At 40.3% G+C, this 23,609-nt stretch overlaps 2 protein-coding genes across 2 annotated transcripts in view; both read left to right on the top strand.

The window, feature by feature from the left end:
* Positions 1-99, top strand: part of LOC116312545 (neural-cadherin-like) — a gene marked incomplete at its 3' end in the record, with an annotated part of 71,934 nt that extends 71,835 nt beyond the window's left edge. The window contains exon 23 of the mRNA XM_039615808.1: positions 24-99. Coding sequence (XP_039471742.1) covers positions 24-99 — 76 coding nt within the window. The remainder of the gene's footprint in view (positions 1-23) is intronic.
* Positions 94-21,083, top strand: LOC120440904 (putative neural-cadherin 2). Its single transcript, XM_039614408.1, has 11 exons — positions 94-238; positions 1,765-1,892; positions 2,080-2,207; positions 4,737-4,860; positions 6,146-6,329; positions 6,553-6,719; positions 8,970-9,234; positions 9,728-9,911; positions 13,024-13,271; positions 18,492-18,646; positions 20,140-21,083. The coding sequence occupies exons 1-11, from the start codon at positions 151-153 to the stop codon at positions 20,704-20,706; spliced, it is 2,238 nt and encodes a 745-aa protein (XP_039470342.1). The 5' UTR covers positions 94-150; the 3' UTR covers positions 20,707-21,083.
* Positions 21,084-23,609: the final 2,526 nt, after the last annotated feature.

The raw sequence follows: 23,609 nt of genomic DNA, 5'->3' as shown, positions 1-23,609 counted from the left end.
TGTTTTTCTCCTTGGTGCTACAGGTGCCAGTGCCCCCCACAGCTTGAGGGGCCAGACTGTCAGCAGATGAGAGTTAGTTTCCTTGGCAACGGCTATGCCTGGTTTCCCCCCATAAGGCCTTGCTTTGATAGCCATCTTTCACTGGAGTTTATGACTGAGGAAGATGACGGACTGCTACTGTATGCTGGCCCGATGGCCACTCTTATGCCTGGGGACAGTGAAGACTACATGGCCATAGGTAAAGAAAGAGTCTGTATAATTAGATGTGTGCCAAGGGGCCTCTGGGCCATTACTGCACTCAAACCTGCGACTTAATTTTGTGTGTTTAATTACTGGGTGGTAGCTAATCAGATATATGAGGCAAATTTTGTTCGTTAGTGCACCACTGAGAGATAGGAGCACTCACTTGACTGAGTTATACTGTTAATGTAGTACTACGCAGGAAACCCCGTTTCACTGTTTAATGTGTATGTAATAGTTTGCCGTCTGCCGTAACGAATTCTGTTTTGCTTACCCCCTGCGTCAGAGTGGCGGCTCAGCTTTAGAACAGGCTTATAGACTTTCAGTGTCTCACTCAAGGACACATCAGTGGGGTTTATTCTTGCTGACACAGAGGCTCAAAACTCAATCTGCCAGGTGAAGGACAGCAGTAAATATTTCATCAAACTGAATAGGTTATTTTGCATTGTGACAGCTATGCATAAAGCTTTATAGTTACACTATGCAGCATTTAGACAAAGTGATTCAGTATCATAAAAATTATGGTAATGAAACTGAAATCATGTCACTACAGTGATTCATGTTATGTTAAATAATAACATAAAAATATTTAAGAAATCTAAAACAAGAATAATGAATGAGTCAAGCTTTGTTATTTGACATAGAATAATTTCATTTTTTTGTTAAAAAGGTCACTTTTTTGCTCACAGATTGCGTACAGTTGTCAGCGAGGCCATTGAGTCACAGCCTACCTTTAATGTAATTAAAATTATGTGTTGTAATTGTGCAGATAAATTAAGTTACCTCGAGTAGATATAAATCCATAGAAACCAGTCTGAATTGTATTTTTTGATTACAGTGCTGTCGCCATCATGGTATAAATATTCATGCTGTGATACACGCACTCACATGCATACAGTTTCAAATTACTATTCCCTCAACCCATAATTTTGTATTTTACTCAAAGAGGTTGATTTAGGGAAATTACAGAAAACTAATTTACCACTGCTGATATCGAGCCATGCACACAAGCTCTCAGATTTTTAGCCCCGCCCCATTTTAATGTAGGTGAATTCAGTGTCATTTGTGAGTCTCACCATTTAAAAAATTAGAGTTCTAATTTCAGAATTGTGCACAGAGCTCATTGGGAATAGTAACTGAGGGAAACCAACCATTTAGCTGTTTTTATTTACAATTTGACAACTTATTTTAAAGCTATTTGTTTCTGGTGCAATTTTGATTCCGCTGTACAGCTCAGCTTTGTTACTGTATTGTCACCCTCCTTTTTGGTTCACACTGTGTGTTTGTTTTGAAGTGAGATGCTTTCATACATCCCTTGGGTTTTTCCTGTGTCTACACAAACTGGTTATTTGCATCTTGCATTTTTTTCTGCCTGTTTTGTTTGTTTGCGATGCATTTCATCGCAGTTTTTTATTCACTCTGCCTTTAGATTTTTAAAGTTATTTGATATTCTGTTTTTTTTTTTAAAGTTTTATGCTGATTCTTAGACTAGTTGATGTAAATGCTCATCATTATCTTCCTCAGAACTGATTGGAGGGACGCCTAGCCTGAAAATTAACCATGGTTCTGGGACCTTGGTGCTCCAGTTAACAAATAATGTCGGGGTGGCTGATAGACGCTGGCATCGCCTCGATGTGAGGAGCAACAGTAAAGTAAGACATGCACATTCAAGCCAAATCCCTCTGCATGTGTTCCCCATTTTCTTCCCGAGTACGCAGAAGATATCAGATTTTAATACATATATACCACAGTTTTTAGAGAGTGCCAGGCAGCGGTACACTCACACATCTACACATGAATTAGAGATGACCTCTCTCTTCACTCTTGCCCAATTTAAAGGAAGTGCGCTTTACTCTGGATCGATGTTCCACTGCAATTGTCATGGAGACAGAAGGCGTAGACTCGTGGGCAATGACAGAGGACCGCTCATCCTGTGAAATCCGAGGAGTCACACCCAACAGGGGAAAGTAAGATCGATAATTAAATAAAGAAAGTGTGACCGGTTCTGCACATTATAACAAATCAAGTGGTTCCTTTGAATTTTGAAGGGAGCCAGTTTTAATAAGACATGACTGATAAATAATGAGATAATCAATTAATCTGTTATAATTTACCGTACACACAAGTGCGCACACAGAAAAATACAATAGCTGCACTTGTTTTAACAGCTGGGCTTTGTAATTTGCCTAAATGCTAATTATTTGTTCTGTTCGCTGTTCTTAAACCCAAAACTCTGCATGACCCATGGGACGGTGTCTAGATGCCCAGTGTTTCCACAGGACTAAATAGTTCTCTAGCAACAGCAACAGTAGTTTGCAATACTATTGAAAAAAGTCAAGAAATACACACAATTGTTTATAAACGGTTTTAAATCAGTTTATTTATGTCGTGCCAAATCACAACAGCAGGCAGCTCAAGATGCTTCATGCTGTAAGTTAAAGACCTTATTAAAAAAAACAGCAATCAGACAGTGTCCTATGAGCTAGTACTTGGCGACAGTAGGGAGGAAAAACTACCTTTTAACAGGAAGATGCCTCCAGCAAAACCAAGCATCTATTGACATTGTTTGGGAGGTGACGGAAATGAATAGAGAAAAAATATGACATGCAGCAGTGGTATATTGCTGCATGTCATTAATTTTTAGTAAGTAGATTATTGCAACATTATTTGGTTCTTTTCTACTAATTTAGCATTTGTAATGTGTTCTTTGCTATTTGGGAAATAAGAATGTTTGTAAATCATGTCAACACTGCTCACTCCCATTCAAATTAGTAAAATGTCTGATTGGAAACCAGAGACCACTTTGTTGTACTTTTTAAATGTGCTAGATAAAATTGGTTGATTTTGCTTTCCGAATAAATGCAGTTAGAATGGTGTCAAACTTGTAACATTTTAATGTTGAATTCTTAGTTCACTATAATAGTGGCATTTGTAATATGTTCTTTGCTTTCACTAATATTTAAATCGATTGCATTAAAAAAATAACCCTACCAGTAATCTAAACCCAAAACTAACTTTTCAGTAAATGCCAATAATACATAACTATTTGTTTAAACCAGGCAATGTAGTGTAAAACAGAGAGAGGACTTATATATAGATGACACCTTCAAATGAAATCACATTTTTTTCAAGCTGGAGCCAGGAAAAGTTCTGCAAGATAAATAATTTAAACCATTGCTATCAAAATCAAAATTGCTGCTGATTTAATTTCTATTCATACTCAGTTAAATGTTTCGGATTCAATATCTTAGCAGGAAAAATGACAAATCGGGCAGCTCATGTTTCATTTACTCAGAAAGAATGAGTCTAGCTCGCGTCACATTCAAGCAGAATTCCAACCGGCTTTGTCTGAGCTGGGCCAATCGCAGTGATTGCTCTCACCACTGACATTTCTGCATGCTGCAGTCTGTTTACATTTTTCCATCATCTTTCATTGCTCTGATTAGTTTTATGTCTATCAGATTGTATCCTGAGGCATTTTGGTCTGTGCCCATCGGACACACACCACTTGGAAATCAGACTAATTGCATTTGTGCAACAATTTAAAAACTTCATTTACAGTCAGTTTTTTCTCTATTTCTGCAAAATAAATAAAACATTAAAACAATACGTTTATGTCTGGTATGTGATGTTGCAGTCATGCAAAACTTTAGTCTTCATGCTGTATAAATAATATCAGAAATTGTGTTTATGCACAAGCATTATTTGTAAATGAAATCAGATAGTGACTCAGACTAGTCTGAGTTCAGAGCGTTCAATTTCTCTGTGTACCAAGCAGACCTCTCTGGAGGAGGGGAGCTGTTGATAAAAGCCTCAGATATAATCCTTAAAATGCCAAACTAATCTTTCACTATGTTTCTGTTTATAGTGGCGCTTGCTTTGTCACAGCTATACATTTGTCCCCCCCCCCCACTATCGTGGCCTTGGCTTGCCACTGTGCTCATTATTATGTTGTGTAATTAAGCTGTGAGCTTCTGAAGTTAACAATGCACATCAGAGCTATACCGCTGCTATTGCTGGTAATAACCTCTAAATTTTGTGAACCTTTAAGAAGCATTTCACTGTGTGTGTTGTGAATTGTATAGGGAACATTAGTAGTTACGACATTTGCAGGTCAGATACCAGGTTAACAAGCTAAAATGATCACTTTGTACATCCCGTTTTGAAAATACCGCCAGTATTATAGACTATTAGTTAGCATATTAGTTGATCGTTTCAGGCAAATGTAATTTACCCATCATGCATATTTTAAAAATAATAGAAAAGAAACAATTTGTTGTCTGAAGATATAAAGGTGATGAAAGCCTCAGAAAGATTCAGAATAATCTGTGAATCTCTACCATGAAAGTCCAATATGCTGTGTATGCATTGGTTTAACTGTTTTGTCCTTCGTTATATTGAGAGCTGTGTTTTTAATTGTAGCCTTGAGAACGTACTGTGCCTGGTTCCTTTTCTTCTGCTCACATTCTTCAGTTTTTGTTCTGTGTGCGTTCCAGGTATTTCAATGGAAGTCATGTTCTGCAGCTTGGAGGGATCAATGAGAACATGTCATATGAATATCCCCAGCTACAGCACAAACACTATACTGGATGTATAAGGAACCTGCGTGTGGACAGCAAGGTAAAGTCTGGAGCAGGCCAAGATTACCACATATCCATTACCATGAAGCCTTTTTATGAAGCTGGTTGGGTAGATAGGTGAATAGAATCCTATACTGTACCTCTTATTGTTTACCTGTTCGGATGACAGGCCGCGTAGGTGATGGAGGTCTCCACTTCAATAAGAATGTAAATGTGACCTCAAGGTAGCGCGGGGAAACCTTATGAATGTTGATGTTGGTTACTTATCCCTTTTTCTTCTGGTGTCTCTATCTTTAAAATGTAAATGTACCAGTAATGATCCAGAATGTTATCAGTATTATACTCGGTAATGCTTTATCATGTATTACATGAATGAGTGATTGTTTCATGTATCCTGATTGTTTGTTTTTATGTAATCAGTTCAGTTTATCTAAATGTATTTGCCCTACACATTGCTGCATTGCCTAATTAGTAAACGAATAGTTTGCAAACTATAAAGTATTAATCTGCAAAGTAACATTTACGGGCAATTTTAACCTATCCCCACTAACTGCATTTCTTTGGACTGTGAGAGAAAGCCAGAGTACCTGGAGTGAACCCACACAAACACGGGGAGAACATGCAAACTCCATACATCTAATGGTGGAATTGAACTCAGGACCTTGTTGCTGTGAGGCAATAGTGCTAACCACCATGCTTCCCCGTGCTGTGTAGTATTTAATTCTGTATTGGAAGCACTTTAGAATTATTACCAGAAGTACATGGAATCAGTACAGATAACAGCTGCTACTACAGTAATGACAACACTAACCCGTGACTGTAACCTCTTTTATACTGAAAGAATTTACACCCTTTCATTTTGCTGCTGAAAGTGCACCACCTTCGTTTTAATGCAGCCAACGCTTTTGTCTGCAGAAATAAGACACCTTGCCTGCCACCTAAATCCAGGTGTCAAGTACATCTTTTACTGATCAGTGTGACATGATTCAGGATTTTTTGTGCTTTAGCAACAGTTCTACATCACTTATGTGTTGTACAGTACCTCTGATTATATTTGTAGCTCTTGTTACCCATTAGTGTCGATATTTACTGTAAAAACTAACACTTTTAAGAAAGCCAGGATTTAAGATATCATTAAACAATAAAAAATCAAATGTAAAGCTATAGTATCCTTCATTCATTTAATAACACAAAGTTCTTTGCAGTCACATTTCTTTTCATCCCATCTACTAGAACTACAAGGACAGATACCTCTGCTTTCATTCCACTGCCTTTGCTGTATTTTCATTGTCTTCACATTTTTCTCCTCTTATTCTTACATTCAGCTATATGACCTTGGTTCCCCTGCTGAATCCTCCAACACATTGCCAGGCTGCACTCTCATTGATGACCACTGCGCCAGCCTGGAGCAGCTTTCCTCTTGTAGCAAGAGGGGTCGCTGTCATGGGGACTGGGGATCTTTAAGCTGCCTGTGTGAAAAAGGCTTTACGGGGCCACAGTGCGATCAAGGTACGCACGCCGGACAACTTTCGGTGGACTGTGACGTTTCCAGTCAGTTTTACATCTAAAACTTGGTACAAACTAATTTGGAAAGTTGCTGCTGTGGGAAGATAACCTCGCCTTACATAAAGTGTTTTTGCACAGCAGCATGCTCTTGCTGTGATAACCTCGTGTATTTCCCTTATGACAGTTGAATTAATTGAACAAGCTTTGTGTGTTTTTGATTGACAAGTGGCTCGAGAGTTCTCCTTTGACGGCCGGAGCCACATTCAGTTCCAACTTCTTTGGTCCCTACCGGCGCGACAGACTAGTGTCGAGGTTGGGGTGCGAACACGTGCAGCCACCGGCGTCATCCTCAGCCTGCTTTCCCAGGAGCAGAACGAATACCTACGTTTAGAGGTGAGTCATGGCCGGTCACTCCCCTCAACCTTGACAGCCATGATTGTCTTGTTTATGAGCTTTAAAATGATGATTAGGACCCGGACAATGATTGCTGAAAATGCTTGTCAGACTAAGAGTGAGTAATACCAGGGTTTGAGACATAGGGGTGGATACAGAGGGGGCTGGTGATTGACATATGTATGTTCTCAAAAAGGCCTTTCAGTAAGTCTGCAGAATGCTCCTATTGAGAGATTGCTATTTAAAAAAATGATGCCTCTTCTGTTCGGGCTTATTTCTGCCTTTGGTTAATATTTGAAGCACAATTTAGGATGGCAAGAGAACAACTATGTGTACTGTAATAGGCAGAGGTCAGATCCCTCGCTCTGAGCTTTAGGGTTTCAACACAGCTTAGTTCAAGTGGGCAGCTCAAAGTGATGACTGCATACATGCTGCTGCTGTGCCACGGCGAGGGTGGAAAGGTGCTCCCACCGAGTCAAGTCTGCTTCTCTTTGCCAAACCTCCGTAATAGCATGCCTCTCTTGCCTGAGTGGATATGAAGCCAGTGTTTGTTGTCAAAGCCTTCTGTCTCACTCACTGACAGGCCAACTGTGAACAGCACCTGGAAGTAAACATCTCTGTTAGGACTGCCACTTTTGGCGAACTCACAGGTCACCTGTTTGCAGTGAACCTGTCACCGTTTTTATGGTTTCCACACCACTGGTCTGTCTTTGAAAACATGCTTGTTATTTGTCCGACAGCATTGTTTAAAGAATCAAATCTTGTTCTTTGGGTTTTTACACTACACGACGAGAAACAATGTTGTCCTCTTCCCTTGCCGCCATGCAACGGTGACAGGAAAAGGAAAAGGCTGTAGCCTTTACTGTATGCGGGCTGTGAAGCCTCTCTGTGAAACCCTCTCTGGAGCTGAATTGGTGAGCTGTATAAAGTATCTGATGTCTGTCTGCAGCAGCACACTGAAACATTTTCAGCCCAGTTGTCTCAAAGCTCTTAGAAACACTTGAGCACCATCCTGGTGTGTTTTCTGACAACAAGCTCTAATTTAAAGGGCTGCCTCTCTGCCCTTTTTTCTTAAGGGTAGATATGGAATAGAGTGCACACTGAATAAATAACCACACTTTCACACAAAGGTTATGAGGGGCTAGCTGGGTATAAACAGCATGTATCTCTCCAAGGAGTATGGAGTCTCTTTAAAGAAAACATTTATCTAATGCACTCTGTAAAGAAGCTTTTTTGGGGGCAGTAACAAACAGGAACTGCAATACTGTCAAAGATCATCACACCCCTCCGAAACAGTAAAACTTTAAAACTCTGACATTTTTATTATTGAATGGGATTTCAAATGTGAAGGTTCAGGCATTAGACATTTGCTTGAAGATTTTGTGCTAAGTGGTGATTGCGTACATCTCTGGGGGCTCTGCAGAAAGTTTGTGTAATCTGATTTTTCTCCTTTAAGTATCAATTGAGTCCTTTGCTCATTTTTGTTGTGGACTTGAGGGCAGGATGAGGCAATAGGGAGCGCACAGTCAGGTTTTACTTTGTGCACGCACGCGCGCGCATGTGTGTGTGTTTGACCAGTAGGTGAGGCACATTTGAGATACTCATGCTGAGGGAGCAATAGTTAATGCTGGCTGCGCTGAATGTGAATTATCTTGCCCCACTGTTTCCAATTAAGCTGTGGACATGTACAAGCTGCAGTTACGGGAGCCGCTCATTGGTTGAGTCCATTCTGCTCGCTCATCCTTAACTGCTGAAGATAATTGTTGTTTCTTGTATACCTTCCCTTCGGGATGATTCTGGCCTCTGCCATGCAGCGATGTGTACGGCATCTCTGGAAAGCATCATGGCTGCAAAACTGCTGAATTAATTTTTACCACTGGAACATTCATGCCATATTTCTGGCTGGTCCACCAAGGAGAGTCTACTTGTCCATATAGTTAAATTTCACAACCCAACCTTTTCCGTGTCATGGGAACTGCCCTAATTCTTATGATATTGTTATGCTCACAATCTGTTTTTGCCCATCAACACGGCACAGTATGGCAGGAATCCAGGTCCCTCAGACTGTCACTCAGTCAGTATTTGTGTCACCCCATTTCACAGTTTGGGTCGCACTCTTGAAGTTTACACTAACATAAAGAAGTGCTCAAAAATGACCAGACTTTTAAACAAAAGCCTTAAAGTCTCCAGTAGCAGAGTTTTGCTGCTTCCTCATCAGAATCTTACATTAAGCATTACTATACTTTTTAGGTTTTTCAGGGTCATCTGGCTGTTTTCTACAACCTTGGAGATGGAGACTATAACGTCACACTGCCCTACCATCGCCTGGATGATGGAGACTGGCATGAGGTGGAGCTGTACCGATATGGGAGAGAGTTCACCCTGCGACTTGACAGAGGCGGAGGACGGCGAGAGGTAACGGCCTCACCTGGACAAAGTCAGGAGATCATCATTGACCCTGCTGTGGTGATGCTTGGAAACTCTTTTCCCTCAGGACATAACAGGAGCTTTGTGGGTAGGTTACTATGCAGCTATCTTTGAAAGAATAAGATAAATGAGTGGAGAAAAATCTGATAATGAATAATTTATGTATGAATTAGTGGTCAAACAGGTATTTACTGGTACTGGTGTGTTGATGCTGTGGTTTCCAGCAGATGAGAGACGTGAGTCAATGGCATTGGTGTGTATTTAAGTAATGTGTTGAACCTCGTGCTTCCAACTGTGAGCAAACTAACCAGCAAAGAGGAAAATATCCTTAAAAAAAGCCTATGATGACAACCTGGCCTGAGGCTGTTCATGTGTTTGCCTGTGTGAGAGCATGTCTGAGCACTGGTTTGCAGATGTTTTTGTGCCTTAATGCAAGTGTGTCTGTGTATTTGACTTTAAACCCCTGCCACAGAGTAAATGTGTGTCTATAAAAGATTTTGCCTGAGGACTGGTTTTGGTGCTTCTTTTGGATTTGTAAACAATTTTTTTCTTCTTTCTTCTCTTTTTCCTTTTTACACTAGGTTGCTTACGGGATTTGAGGTTTAATGGCCGCTCCATCTCCCTGGATGAGGAGCAGCCTTCAGAGGGGATTCAGGTGGTCACTTCACAGGGGGTCTCTGTCGGCTGTGCTTCAGATGCCTGCAGGAAGCACCACTGCTCCCCTCCCTTGGTCTGCGTGGACCTCTGGAGACACCATGAGTGCAGGTGCTGCAAATTTACAGAATAAAAACCCTGAACTAAAACTAAGAAGGCCCATAATATAAACTCAAGGTACCACAAACACAAGAGTCCAGAATACAACACCTCAGACTCAGGCACACAACCCCAGGGTTCATGACAGACTAAGGGAGCCAGAGCACACTTTACCCCTTGAGCCACAACAGCCCCTTTTGTGTACATTTTTAAAGCACAAGCAACTACAGTTGTGTTTAAGTGTTTAAGTCTTAATATTGTTTGTTAATAGGACTGGAAGCTCAGTGCTGACATTAATAATTTTATTACAAGTTGATGGTGTTGTTAATTCCTTGTGTATTGATATATGAGTATATGCTGCCACATTCTATAGTCTCATTAAAATGCCGGCTATCTGGGTTCTGTTCATGGTTATAGATTGTTTTTCAGTTTATCCTGGCTCCCCTCTGTTTCCTGTGTCTTATTCTTTAGTCTCCCATCTTGTTTTTAGTTTTCCCGTCTTGTCTCTCGTGCTTTCTCTTTAGTTTGACTTTACCTGTCTTACCATCATGGATTACTTCAGCTGTGTCTCATTACCCTGATTTAGTTTAGGCGTGTTTAGTTCCCCAACTGTGTTTCATTCTTCATTAGTCCTCAGTGTGTAAAGCTTGCATCTCATGGACTTTGGTTTCAAACTCAAATAAGGGTCAGTTTTATATTCACCTGTTCAGCTGTAGAGTCTGCATTTGGATCCTCATTCCTCAGTCCGTGACATAGTCTGCATGATAAAGTATCCTTGTGCAAGATACTGAACCCTGAGTTGCCCTGTAGGCATCCATTGGGGTGCGTGTGTTTGTCTGAATCTTAGACAAAATCTGCGCACAGAAAAAAAGCACTTGTCTGTGTAGGTTCTCAGTCATCCAGGTCATGGTTGTTTTAAGAGCTTGAAAAGAAGGTGATTGGACTTCAAGTTTTTTTTGAAGATATTTCACCTCTCATCCAAGAGACTTGTTCAGTTTTAGTGGAGAGTTGCTAGTTGTTAAACTCTAGTGGGCATTGTCCCTTAGAACATTGTCATTGACCCACTATTATTCATGTGTGTAATCATATGAGCCAAGGTTTAAAATACTCCTCTTTCAAACCATCTGTAACCATTATCCTCTAAGTACAGCTGTACAGATGAGTCTTGTATCGCAAGATTCGGCTGTACATCTGCACTTAAAGTACAAAGGTCCCGCTTTCAAGGATGCCAGCGTTCACATTTTGGGCTGTGAAGACAGATAGATTGCAAGAGGACGTCTATGTCCACTGTGAAAAACCATCATTGAACAGAGGTGACTGCTTATTCCAAAAGCTGTCAGCCACCTATAATGTAGTCTTGACATGACCGGGTAGGCTCTCAGTCATTCATGGCCGACTAAGTAGTTGAAAAAGAAAGCAACTTAAAGGAGTCTTGAGATCCCTCCCCACGTGCCTCAACCCCCTCACTCTTGCTCACATCTTGTGTCAAGTGACCTAAACAGGTCACATGATACAAGGTCTCACAGTGGTTTCACCTGAAATCTCTGGTGGTAACGACCCATATGCATGTGTGTATATATGAGGGTTATAGTAGGAAAGCGCTTTGAGTGCTCAGATCTAGTAGAAAAGAGCTATATGAGTGCAGTTTGTTTAAATGTACATTTTGCTATTTATTATAAACAAGGTATGGTGGTCAGGTTTTAAAGGAGCAAACTTCCAGAGGCAATCTATGACAGGATTATTAAAAATTTCAATTTGTTAACAAAATGTCAAGAGGAACAGCATTCGATCCAAGGGCCACAGAGCGCCCCTTTTCTAAGTTAAGCAGAAATACCATGCACAGTTAGTATACCTTCTCTCTCTCTTAATACCTGCCACATATGTAATGTCTTGTATGCAAAGTATAAGCTATGAAGAGAAATGTGGCAACGCACATGAATGGCTTGTTTTTGTATAAATGTTCTCTGTTATCAGGACGGCTTTCACAGTGGACAAAGGCTTTACATGTTTCAGCAAGTGTTGTTATTCTCCTCGGTCGGCTTCACTAACTGCTTCTACATAAGCCATCTGCGACTGCTGAGCTCATTCGGCATGAGCTGACCTGGTCACACATGGCTTCCTTCACAATAAGTACTTGATGTGGTATTGTTTATTGCACTGTTCATAGGTTGTAACTAACTTCATTTATGAAGCACTTTTCAGAAACATCATTACAAAGTGATGTACATTGGGATATATATTTTAAAAAATCAATATATTGCAATATACTGGAACATGCCACTTAAGCACATAGAAAAATAACAATAGATAAGAAGCAGAGAAAAAGATATTACATTTACGTCAACATAATAATACAAAAAATTTTGTGGACTTTTGAAAAGAAGCAATTAAAAACATTCCAACACTGTGCTAATTTCAGATCATCCTTGACATTAGACACTTACCATGACAAACATGCTCACTTGTTCACTTGGCTCTATTAAGTGCCTTAGTAAGCCATGACAGTGAATCATAACACAGAGAGTTGCATGCTAGTGCAAACCCCATTTTTATGTATACACTTGAAGTCAAAGTGTCCACCAGATGGCAGCTATTTTAAGAGCACGCCTGTTATACTGTGTGTCTAATAGTGTGTCAACCTGAGAAAATAGTGTATAACAGCAGTGACAGTCAGGGCCTCGGCTGCACCTTTAAACTCTGCAGGACGACTAAGTTTCCCAGCTGTGATTTTGAAACTTAGAGCCAGTGGGGACTTTGACATCCATATTCTGTGATTGCTGCACTGCCTCAGGATACAAACCAGTGAGAGAAGCAGGGGGTAGGGGTGAATGATATTCAGGGGATATTTTGTACAAATATACCGAGGAACCACTACTGCAAAGCCAATCTTAACTTCTCAATTTCTTTTACTGTTTTTTTTCCCCTCTCCAGTTACAGTCGACACTGTAACCTTCAAAGAGCATATCTTTGAATCTGATATAAGAGGTGTAACTCCTCAGGGTATTATTTTTACACTGTCAGCTTAGGTCTCATAACTCTGTGGAGTGCAGTGCTCTTTTTTTATTTGACAGCTTCCCAAGTGTTTCTTGTCTCAGCATTACACTGCTGTGTCTTCTCTGCACAGGTGCCCCCCAGGCCATATAACCAAAGAGGGCTCTTTGGGAAAAGTTTGCGTCTACACGCTCTGTGCCAGCCGGCCTTGTCGCCACGGCACCTGCGTGGCTCACTCTCCGTCCCGATACTCGTGCCACTGCAGTGAGGGTTACCGGGGCCGGCACTGCGAGGTGACGCTTGCCATGTTCCACGAAGACAGCAACAGCCTCAGCCTGAGCTCCATGTTCGCCATCAGTATATGTGTCATGGCCTTTCTAGGTAGCTATGTCGACTATGTCCTCTTCCACCTGTGGTAACCCAACACTGTCAACATCTCTGCTCATTTTTTGTATGTTTTTTGTTCTGCTCTTTTGTCTGAAGTGTTTCTTTTCATTTATTGTATTCTTTTATTTCTGTTTGTTGTTGTCACGCTTTAATTATCACATCATGTTATGGTTTTATCTGTAACATCCACTGTTTTATTAGTTTTTCATCCAGGTTTGGTCCTGTGAAATCTATTCACGCACATATCTTGTAGTGTTATTGATCTCTTGAGTTGTGCCAGGATGTGATTTCTCCGTGGGTGGTTGGTGAAAACATGAAACAAATATCTGCAGTGGAAGAGAAGCAGGGAGAGAAACACTGTATGTCGTATTTTGTGATTCATGGGGAAGCTGTAAGATTCCTTGGAGAAAAGGGGCGTTTCTTTATGTGTTTTTCTATATTTCTCATCACACCTGTATTCCCTGTCTCTCCCAACGTTATTCTCTGACTTCAGGAGTCAATTTCACTCTCAGCCTTACTTTTTATCTTTCCATCTTATTTTATATCCCACCATCCACTCATTTTACCCCTTGATGTTTTTTTTATCCATTTCTGTCCATACTTTTCCGTGCATTACTGTTTTCCCAAGTCAACCCTAATATGACCAAAGTGTGCACTTCACTGTAATATACAGTATGTGGAGCTGTAATGAGGAATCTCACACAACAGGCAAAACTTTAGGAGGTTGAGGGTTTGATTTAGGCAAAAAAAAAAAAACTTACTTCTGTTAAAAGCTGTCAAAGTTTCCAGAATCACTCTCAGGCTTTAAGGTTTAAACTGAGCTTAGAGTCACAGAATTACAAGTTAAAGCAATGTTTTGAGTTGGATAGGCGTATATATTGGGCAAAAAAATGTGTATATTTTGCACATAATTTTATAATCTAGAGATTGTTACTTTTCACATGAAGTCTCATACATACATGCATTTTGGCCTTGCAATTCTTATTTTATAGGTTTTTCAATTTTGTTACATGAATTAGGCAAAAATGTCATACAACAGGTCGGATGGTAACCTAACCCTAACCTACAGATACGCATGTCGTATAAAACATGCAAAATATGAGCAATATTTTACTTTAATTATACTGATACTCGAAAAAATGATCACGTAACCTCAAAATCCTGCTTTTTAAAAAGTAAGGTTTAGAAAATATTTTACGAGAAAGACAGACTTGTCAAGGTTTGGGTGATGAAGTGTGTGAGCCTTCATTGAAAGACCTTCCCTTTGAAGACTCATCTGGTGATCTGTGGTTGCGCTCTGACATTTGAGGGGTCATAAGTTTAAAAATGTATACCAGAGAACAGCCACTGACTGCTTTGTATGTGAGGAGCAGAATCTTAAAATCAATAATCATAAGATGAGGGCTGTGCTGGCTTTTCTTTGTGCCTGTTTAGAACTGAGCTGCTCCGTTCTGACATTTTCATGTTCATGATTGATGCCTGACTACATGCATTATTAAATTGGGCAGTATAAATACATATATGGAAAACCTTTCCTAGCCATGTTATAGGTTTAGATTTTTTTTTTTTAGCTGAGGAAAGTCAAAACCATTGTCTTTAAAAACAGAACATATGCATTTGTTTTGTTAAGGTGCAGAAACAATCAGTTTTACAGGTAAAAGCCAGCAGTCAAGAAATGAAAACTGTGCCTTTTGTCTCCAGAAGAAGGTACAAGTGTGAGTCTGTTTAGAATGGCAGATAATTTCATTCCTTTTCATCACTAGACTAGTACGAAGCCTATAAAGAAACACAAAAGAACATTCAGAGTGAATTATTTTAAAGAAAAGACACGAGATAATTTGAGTATTGGTAGACATTGTGTTTGTTTTCTTTGTCAATCATAAACTGATCGTTTACTCTAGAATGGCAGAAAGCTGAAAATACATAACATCTATCCGGTGTGTGAAAGAAGAATGAGAGAGTGGCCAAAATGAACCGGGGAAACAGCTTGATCAGCCATCAAAACTGATCAACAAATTCATTATTCAACTAATGTTTCAGCTCCAGACTTGAAGCAGTTAAGTACTGATGGCATTGGCCCGCTTGTATAAGCAGTCTAATAAAGCTGCATGGTTGATGGTCTCATAAGCTGTGTTAAGATCTAATAGAATCAAGATTCAATATCTTCCCACATCTGCTGCCAGCGGGGCCTTTTTAAATGCGTATGCATTGATATCTCGCCAATTGTGTCAAAAAAGAAGGACGATTCCATTAATTCATGGTTAATGTTTAGGAAAGGAATGAGTTAATGGCATTACTTTAAGGGTTTCTAACTAAGGAACTATGTTTGTTTCTGCTACTCACAAAGCTAAACACATGCCCGTGTGTGTATGTAGCAGTCACTTCTCTCTATAGCGCCACGTTGCTATTTATGAGTCTTTCTGTCACATACAGGCTTATAAAACGCTCGGGCAATTCAATACACTGTCCCTGCCTCTATAACTAACTTCGTGTTCCCTCCAGGGCATGTGGCTAGTATTGGGACATCAGTTATTCTGACACATGAGAGTGAAACATACAAAGCAGTCTTCAATATTTGATAATGAATTCAAAGATGATGAAGTGTGGCCTTGGCATCTATCAGGAAAATTCATGTGTTGCTTGCATGCTAACTAAAAGAAGTCCATTTGAAATAGCTTGTCCACTGTCGCAACGGAGGCATTTATATTCAAGGCTCAAACTTTTCACCTCACCAAGAATTACAAACTGTTCCTTAATGCAATTCAGATTAGAGTAGCACTCTTTGGTGAGCGTAATTACATTTTTGCACCTTGAAAAAACACACACACTATAAACTAAAATAAATCTTTCACTAAAACATAAAGGAGAAAAAAGAGGAACCGGCCGTCCTCTTGGCTGAACCTGGAAGCAAAATTAATCCAGTTTTTGAGTTCAGAGACCAGCTGCTTGTACTGTATGTAGTTGTTTAATGATGACCCCCATCACCACAAAAACACACTCACATACAGCACGCTCTCTGCACTAAGTGAGACCACTAGCTGGGTGCGAAATTAAAGGGGGATTCCTACTCTGCCTCAACATGCATTAAAAGTTAAAATGATCATTCATTATTAAGTTTTACATAAGCCATCACAAGCCGACCAGAATGTGAGTTCAGTGTGCGTTATTGACAGAGCCAGATGAGCCAATGTCTGACCAATCCTCATTAATCCAGCATCAGATCTGATGTTCTGTTTCTTGATGAATAGAAGAAATTAGCTCCCCATATGGGCTCTGGCTGCCAAACGATCTTGTAAAGTGCCTGTCCTTTTCATCCCCTGAAACTTTTATAAATAAATTATTTTTTTCCAACTCCTTCTCATCTCTCACCTGTCTCATTTCCTTCTGCTCGGTTGTCACTTTTCTTTTCTCCCTAGTCTTCCGCTGATGTTTCATCTGTCTCGCAGCTCATTTTTCCCTCATTAACCTCAGACTGGAGCTACAGCGAAAGGGTTACGTGTTTTGATCAGGCTCTGTTGTCGTTTACTCCATACTCATTCATAATGCACGGTCCGATCTAGGCTAACATCATAATACCCTGGTCATAGTAATGGTTAGAGGCCAAAGAGGCAGCAGTGGTGTTATGGATTGATGAATGAGTGCGATGTTTGTTCTCCACCCTGAGTGATATTGATCTCACTGGAGTTTAGCTGCGCACACCCATATAACTTGAGGCAGTAGTGGCTGCAGGTGTAGGGGGCAAGGCAACCTCGATGTGTGTGGGTGGGCGGTGTGGTCAGTGTTTACCTGTTAGCAGTTGTGTGTGTGTGTTTGTGTGATGGAGGGAGTGTTCTTCAGCTCCACTGCGCCGCGTATCGAACTCCTCCCCTCCAGAGATTCTTTTCATATCAATTCAGGTGATTTTGAGGGTTGAGGTGAGCGCAGGCCTGCAGGCAGCACCTCAGAGCAGGTAATTCTCGAGGCGAGGGGCTCAAGCTGCCGTCTGGTTGGTGCCAGGCCTTATCAAAATTCTGATGTTTTCTGCAAGGGTACTCTGGCGTAACAGTGAAGGAGCTGGGTCAGCTGATCAATACCGCTCTCCCCTCTACCCCATACTGAGGAGGGTCAGCTGAGGATCGAGGGAGGGGGATGCTTACAGACTCTATTTTTCTATCTAACATGAGTGCAGAGCAGAAGCAGAAAAGTATAGCAGAAGAAATAAGAAGTTGGTGGAGATTAGCTCTAGGGACTTGTTTTTGTCTTTGTTTGTGAGTACCTTTTAGCGTGACCCCCGATGAGTCGTTGCCGCATTATTCTCTTTCGAAGCAATTACTTGAAAAATCCAGACTAATGTGATTACCCCGCATTTCTCAGAAGATTTCCAATTAAACTGATACTTGACTCACACCATATAAACTATTCTAGTTGAAATGGATCCCATCTCATGTGAGAGATAAAAGCCAAAGCCAGGCAGAGGCCAGAGAGGGACTGAAAAACAGGAACACTGAGAGACTTAATGAGTGAGCAATGGAAAAGGAAAGACAGAGGCAAGCGCCAATATATAGAGACCAAAAAAATGTACACAGATAAAAAGGGGAGTCAAGTTGCGAACTAGTAAAAACAGATAGTGAGAAAGGAAAAAAGAGAAAGAGAAGGATGGCAGATGGGAGAAAAATATTGGTTGAGATTAATGGACTTTAAAGGTCAGTCCAGCATGTTGTATAATTCAGCACACAATAGCTGTGATTGATGTGTATGCTTTAGGACCTTTCCTTTTCGGCTCCCGCTGCATTCCTCTCAGAGTTCTGCCGAGCCACTGAGGCTTTGAGTTTAAGCTGGGAGGAGTACAAATTCAGTTAATAGGTTTCAGAGGAACTGCGGTCTTTGATAAGACAGGAAACAGAGAGGCAACATCAAAGGGAATATAGGTGGAAAGGTGGTGCCTCCGTTTGCACGTATGTTTTATTACTATGTCCTAACTGTATAGTCAGTGCAGCTTACGGGACAAGTCAGTGTGATGCAAAATGTATTTACAGTCAGGTATTATGAGTCTGTGTTACTTATTTATTTGTAATTAAATTATATCCTGACTGCAGTCAGTCGAGTATTTCCTAGGACCGCCTAACTTTGTCGATTACATATGCAGCCAAAGCCGTGCTTTTTCTGCTCAGGAGTTCATGTTAATTATGTGCCGGTGCTCCCTGCTGCATTAACCTGCTCTCTGGCACCCCTCAGTGTTGATGCTGGGCCTGTTTCTCTACTCCTGCTGGAGGAGACACAAGGGCCTAAAGGAGGGTGTGTACCATGTGTCTGCGCATCACGGCGAGTGGGAGGACATCCGAGAGAACGTGCTCAACTACGACGAGGAAGGTGGAGGAGAGCAAGATCAGGTAAACGTACACGCATTCCGACATAGAGAGAGTAAATAACAACCAAACTTACATAGAGTACTTATTTAAGTTCTTATTTCCAGGGTTATGTTAATACCATTAAGATATATTATTTTAAAGTATATATGGACAGAAATAGAACGTCAACACTGGATGGAGAATATTTGTTGGTGCTTTGAGATAAAAAACTACATTTGCAAGTTAAAGCAGTTGAATTGAGGGAACCATTTTTCCTTTAGGAGTTGTAGGCATGCGCCTACAAAACTCTTTAATTTCAGCAGTATTTTCTTGATTGCAGCCAACAGCCAACTTTAAGTCATGCCTGATTTTGTGATGTCCAAGACCAAGTCTTTCCAAAACCTGATTTTTCTCCTTTTCTAAATAATTAGGTTTTAGACTTTGTGTGTGTGCTTTGGATCATCCCCCATCATCTCTGAAGCTTAGTGTAGTGTTCCGCTGCCCTGACATTCTATTACAAAAAAACTTGATGTAATTTTTAATTCACTGTTCAGGCGCTCGATGGAATAACACTTCCAAACAGGATGTTCCCTCCTCTGTACTTCACAGCTGGGACGTAGTTTCAGTGTTGGTGTCCAGTGCTTTTTTTAAGAATTGTTTTTATCTTAAAAACTTTCGTAAAAATGTTGTGGAGCATTTATGTGCACAGGTGCAGCTCTAGACTTGAGAGATGGTGCAGTGTCTTTTTGGAGAGCTGTAATTTTCTTTGTAGTGTGCTTCCAGCAGCAGTATTTATTCAGTGTTTTTCTTGTAGCGAACACCTGTACATGTCAGTCCCATTTTTTTTAAATTATATTTTTTGTAATTGGAGAACCTGACAGCAAAAATTTGAAAGAATATTTGAAGAAATTAGAACAGAGGTTCAATTTTTTTCAAGCCTGAACTTTGACTAATTTATCTGTTTCTTAGAAATGAGGAGCACAAAATTTGTGTTTTATCCTCAGATTGTTATTTTTTTCTGTTGTTTTTCTTAGTGTTGTGGTTTATTATTTTGTATAATCGTGACCTAGATAAAGATTCAGCTACATCGTGTGAGTCACTAGTCAAGAAATCTTGTTAGTCCCAATTCACAAACTATTTCTTGGAACCGTAAATTGCCTGGAATATAGAACTGTGAGTCAATTAGCAGAAATTAAGAACGTAGATACCAATAGCTGTTAACACCTCAGTTTTAATACTGCTTGTAGTAGCAGTTTCTTCTTTCTGCAATTAGATAATTAATTACTTGGCTGATCAATGGTCATGTTGTTGCCAACATCTCTTCTTACATGCTGGATCTTTGTCTCAGTCTTAGGAATGGGTTAATTAGCTAGCAGAGGCATTAGCTGAGCTGCACAGCTCAGACTAATGTGGTGTGCCAGTGTTGTTTTTCATTATCTCTTAAACTCCCAAAAAAGATTACACAGGAGGAAAAACGCATCTTTTCTTCTCTTCTTTCTTTTCATTCCCTTCTTCTCTCTTTGTTGGTCTCTCAGAATGCCTTTAACATGGTGGAGCTGCAGCGCTCCCTCCAGCCAAGCCCAGCTCAGTCACTCCGATATAGTTATCCTCAAAGCATCATCTCCTACCCGCAGACTAAGCCCATCCAGGACAACAACAAAAATGGCACATCCAATGGAAACGGCAGTGCCGCAATTGCTCTACGTCTGGCAATTCCCCCTTCAGAGACAGAAACCTTGCCGTCCCCTCTGACCTTCCGCCGCTCCCAGAAAACCCTGTCCTTCTCCAGCCAGGACTTGGCCCGCTACCTGTGTGAGGTCATCAGGGACATGGATCACCCTGAGGATCTCGGCACGATGACCACACCACGTCGTCCCGCCGGAAAGGAGCGCGGCCTCGCGGGTGTGCGCTCTCTCAGCTCCCTAAGTGCAACTCAGGGTTCAGAAGTCAGACTTCAGGCAGCCCAGAGCACTCGGCTGGACAGGTTCAAAAACCTCCGAGCTGTGGTTAGTGATTTAAGAAGAGACTCCAAGACTCCGGAGGGCCAGAGAGACAAACTGAAGGAGAGCAGGGGGCAGCCGAACTGCGAGAAAAGCGGATGAGGTTGCACTCACAGAAACAGAACTGAAAGTTGTGAAAAAAGCAACGGGAATCAAAAGTCGTTGGTTGAAATCCAAAGGGAGATAATTAAATGTGATATACTTAGAGACTGGGAGGTTTTCCCCGTGGTCTCTGTGAAGTCTGCTATAAATGTACTGTATTGATGAAACTTTGAACATTTATGTTCTTTGATATGAACCATGTTTACCAATGAATGATCAGATGTGATGTATTGTTTACTTGGCATTGCACTGTACAGTATTTACTCTGCAGAAAGCACTTTTTGGAAGCACTCTGTGTCAAAACTACTCATGTCATAAAACTCATAAGAGTAACGTCTGAAAGCAAGACTCCAAATGAGTTTCCTGTGAGATAACTTTTTTTTTTGCTGTCAATGACTCATGAAATTAATTATGTGAAAAAAACAATTTTGTTTCATTTGTATTATCTATTTCCTTTTCAATAAATGAATATCTTTGATAATATTTCAAAGTTGCTCTCATTCAAACACGAGTTCATGATTAGTGATGCTCAAGTTTTCAGCTTTTTGAAGTTTAAGCTAACTCATCATCACTGAAGTAATACGTAGGTACGATCTGATGAAAAACCTTTCCTTTATTCCAGGTTTTATTTAGATGATAAGACTGGAACAGCTGTTCTTGTCTTATTCAGCTAACTATTACCAGCAACTGGGGCCTCTGATGAGAAAAACAAAGTCAATTTCAGGATTAATCATTCATGTCCAGAGCCTATAGCCTCCTGACCTGAGCTTCTGGGAGTCTCCAGAACTCAAAGTGTGGGGGTCCCAGCAGGCAGCCCTACATCATACTTAATTGGCCTGCATTACTGGAGTTAAACAACTGTGACACTGGAGCGAGCCGCTGGGGAAGCGCACAGAGCTGCTGCTTGGGCCTGATGTTCCTGTCTGTCGGCACACCTACATAATGCATCATGCAAAGAGATATGAGAGGTTCAGAGGGCGGGTTTGACTCCCTGTAGGTCTCTAAAAAGCTTTATTCATTTTGTAGTCAGCCTAAAACCAGCGTACCAGGCACACGAAATACCAGATATCTCTGCCTAAATTTAAAGATCATTGTTGCATGTTACATACGTCTACATGTTTTTTTCTGTGTTAATATTATTATTACTAAATTGCACTTGCTCTACTTTTGTTCACTCATGCCTAAGATAAATGCATTGCATGAATGCACACTGCCATCTATTGGCAGGCTACTGGCACCACTTTTCCCATAAACAACATCTCATTATTTTCAGTATGAGCTGTTGTTTCAGATTCAGTTCATTTCTGCAGAGCATGCAAGTTGATTTCAGAGGAATGGGTATTTCTATTCTGGAATCATGATTCACAGTTTAGCCCTGATAATATTCCACTTATTAAAAGTCGGTCAAGTATTGTGTGCACGATAAGTGTAAATGTAAACATTTTACTTTCATTCCTTCAATATTTGAGTAAGTATACCTACTCAGACAGTTAAATATCATTACCAGATAATTTGGGATTAAAAAAAGCTAAATAGAACTTGCAAAGTGGCTTCTGACCCCCTTTCAGCATTTTTTTATCATCACAAATTAAATTCCAAGACTCCGAGTCTCCAAACACCTCAGTGTTGGTGCCCACTGTTGAACAAATGCGATATCCCTATAGGTTTTGTTTGAGACTGAACATAAGGTTTTTAAAAATGTTGCCCTGCTCCCAAAAGTACTTTTTCATTTTTATTTTATTTATTTACTTTACCAAAAAACAACAACATTATCTTTCCATTAATTATTTCAATGGAGGCAATTTAGCTTTCAGCCATTAGAGGACAGTCTTGTTCCATGTACTGTACCACAGCGGTCCCATGGTGCAAACTACAACAGCGCCTGAGGGGCTTTTACAAATGAAAACCACAGCAAATGAGTGGAGAGCCGGCAATGAGGGGCTTAAGTACTACAAAATCTATTAGAGTCATATGTTCCTATTGCACATTAGAAAGTGTATCCAGATTTACTTTAAGTAAAAATACGACACACACACACACACTAAAAGAAAAAGAAACAAGTTTCATTGAAATAATTTCTTTACTAATAAAATAGAAGCATTGCAGACAAAATGAACACAAGTGTATACATAAGGCATTTACTATGCAGAAATTACCAGTACAAGTGTTGATGCATCATAGAGGCTCGCTGCTGTATAACCAGTGGAGGGGCTAAATTCAACAATTGTTGCTTACATTTATGTATTTGATTTGAATATTTATTTATTTATTTATTTATTTATTTATTTATTTATTTATTGGGGGACATTGACTGATCCCCCCTTTTTTGAACAAAGTTTTTTTTTAAACTAAAATGCTTTGTCGGGTTCTTTGAAAAGGATCTTGTCTACCTGTATAAGGGATCACATAAAAAAAATTTTAAATATTCCTGTGGAGACTGTGAAAGTCACTGGGGGTTTCTTTCCCAGCATATCATGGGGTGAGAGGAAGGGTACACCCTGGACAGGTAGCCAGTCCAGCTAATTTAGAATCAGTAATGAATCTAACATGCATGTCTTTGGACAGTGGGAAGAAGCCAGAATTCCCAGAGAGAACATGCAAATTCCACACAGAAGGAACTCATCCAGTGGATTCAAACCCAGGACCTTCTTGCTGAGGGATGCTACATACTGCACCACCATGACACCTACAGTGGAAGCCTGGATGAATTCAGGCACATATCTGAAAACTGCTGCAAGTGAATAAAGTTTGTCACCACAGATGCAAATTAAAACAATACAATCCCTCCAAAAATGCATACATAAATATGCTCACTGTCTTCAATTGTGAAGTGGAAAGTGTTGTTATGAACACAGTTTAAAAGCCAACATCCAGAAAGTGTACATTAGTGCATAGTATGGGGA

This window comes from Oreochromis aureus, linkage group 7, assembly GCF_013358895.1.
Source record: "Oreochromis aureus strain Israel breed Guangdong linkage group 7, ZZ_aureus, whole genome shotgun sequence".
In the NCBI taxonomy this organism is placed as follows: domain Eukaryota; kingdom Metazoa; phylum Chordata; class Actinopteri; order Cichliformes; family Cichlidae; genus Oreochromis; species Oreochromis aureus.
This window is presented reverse-complemented; position numbering and strand designations above follow the sequence as displayed.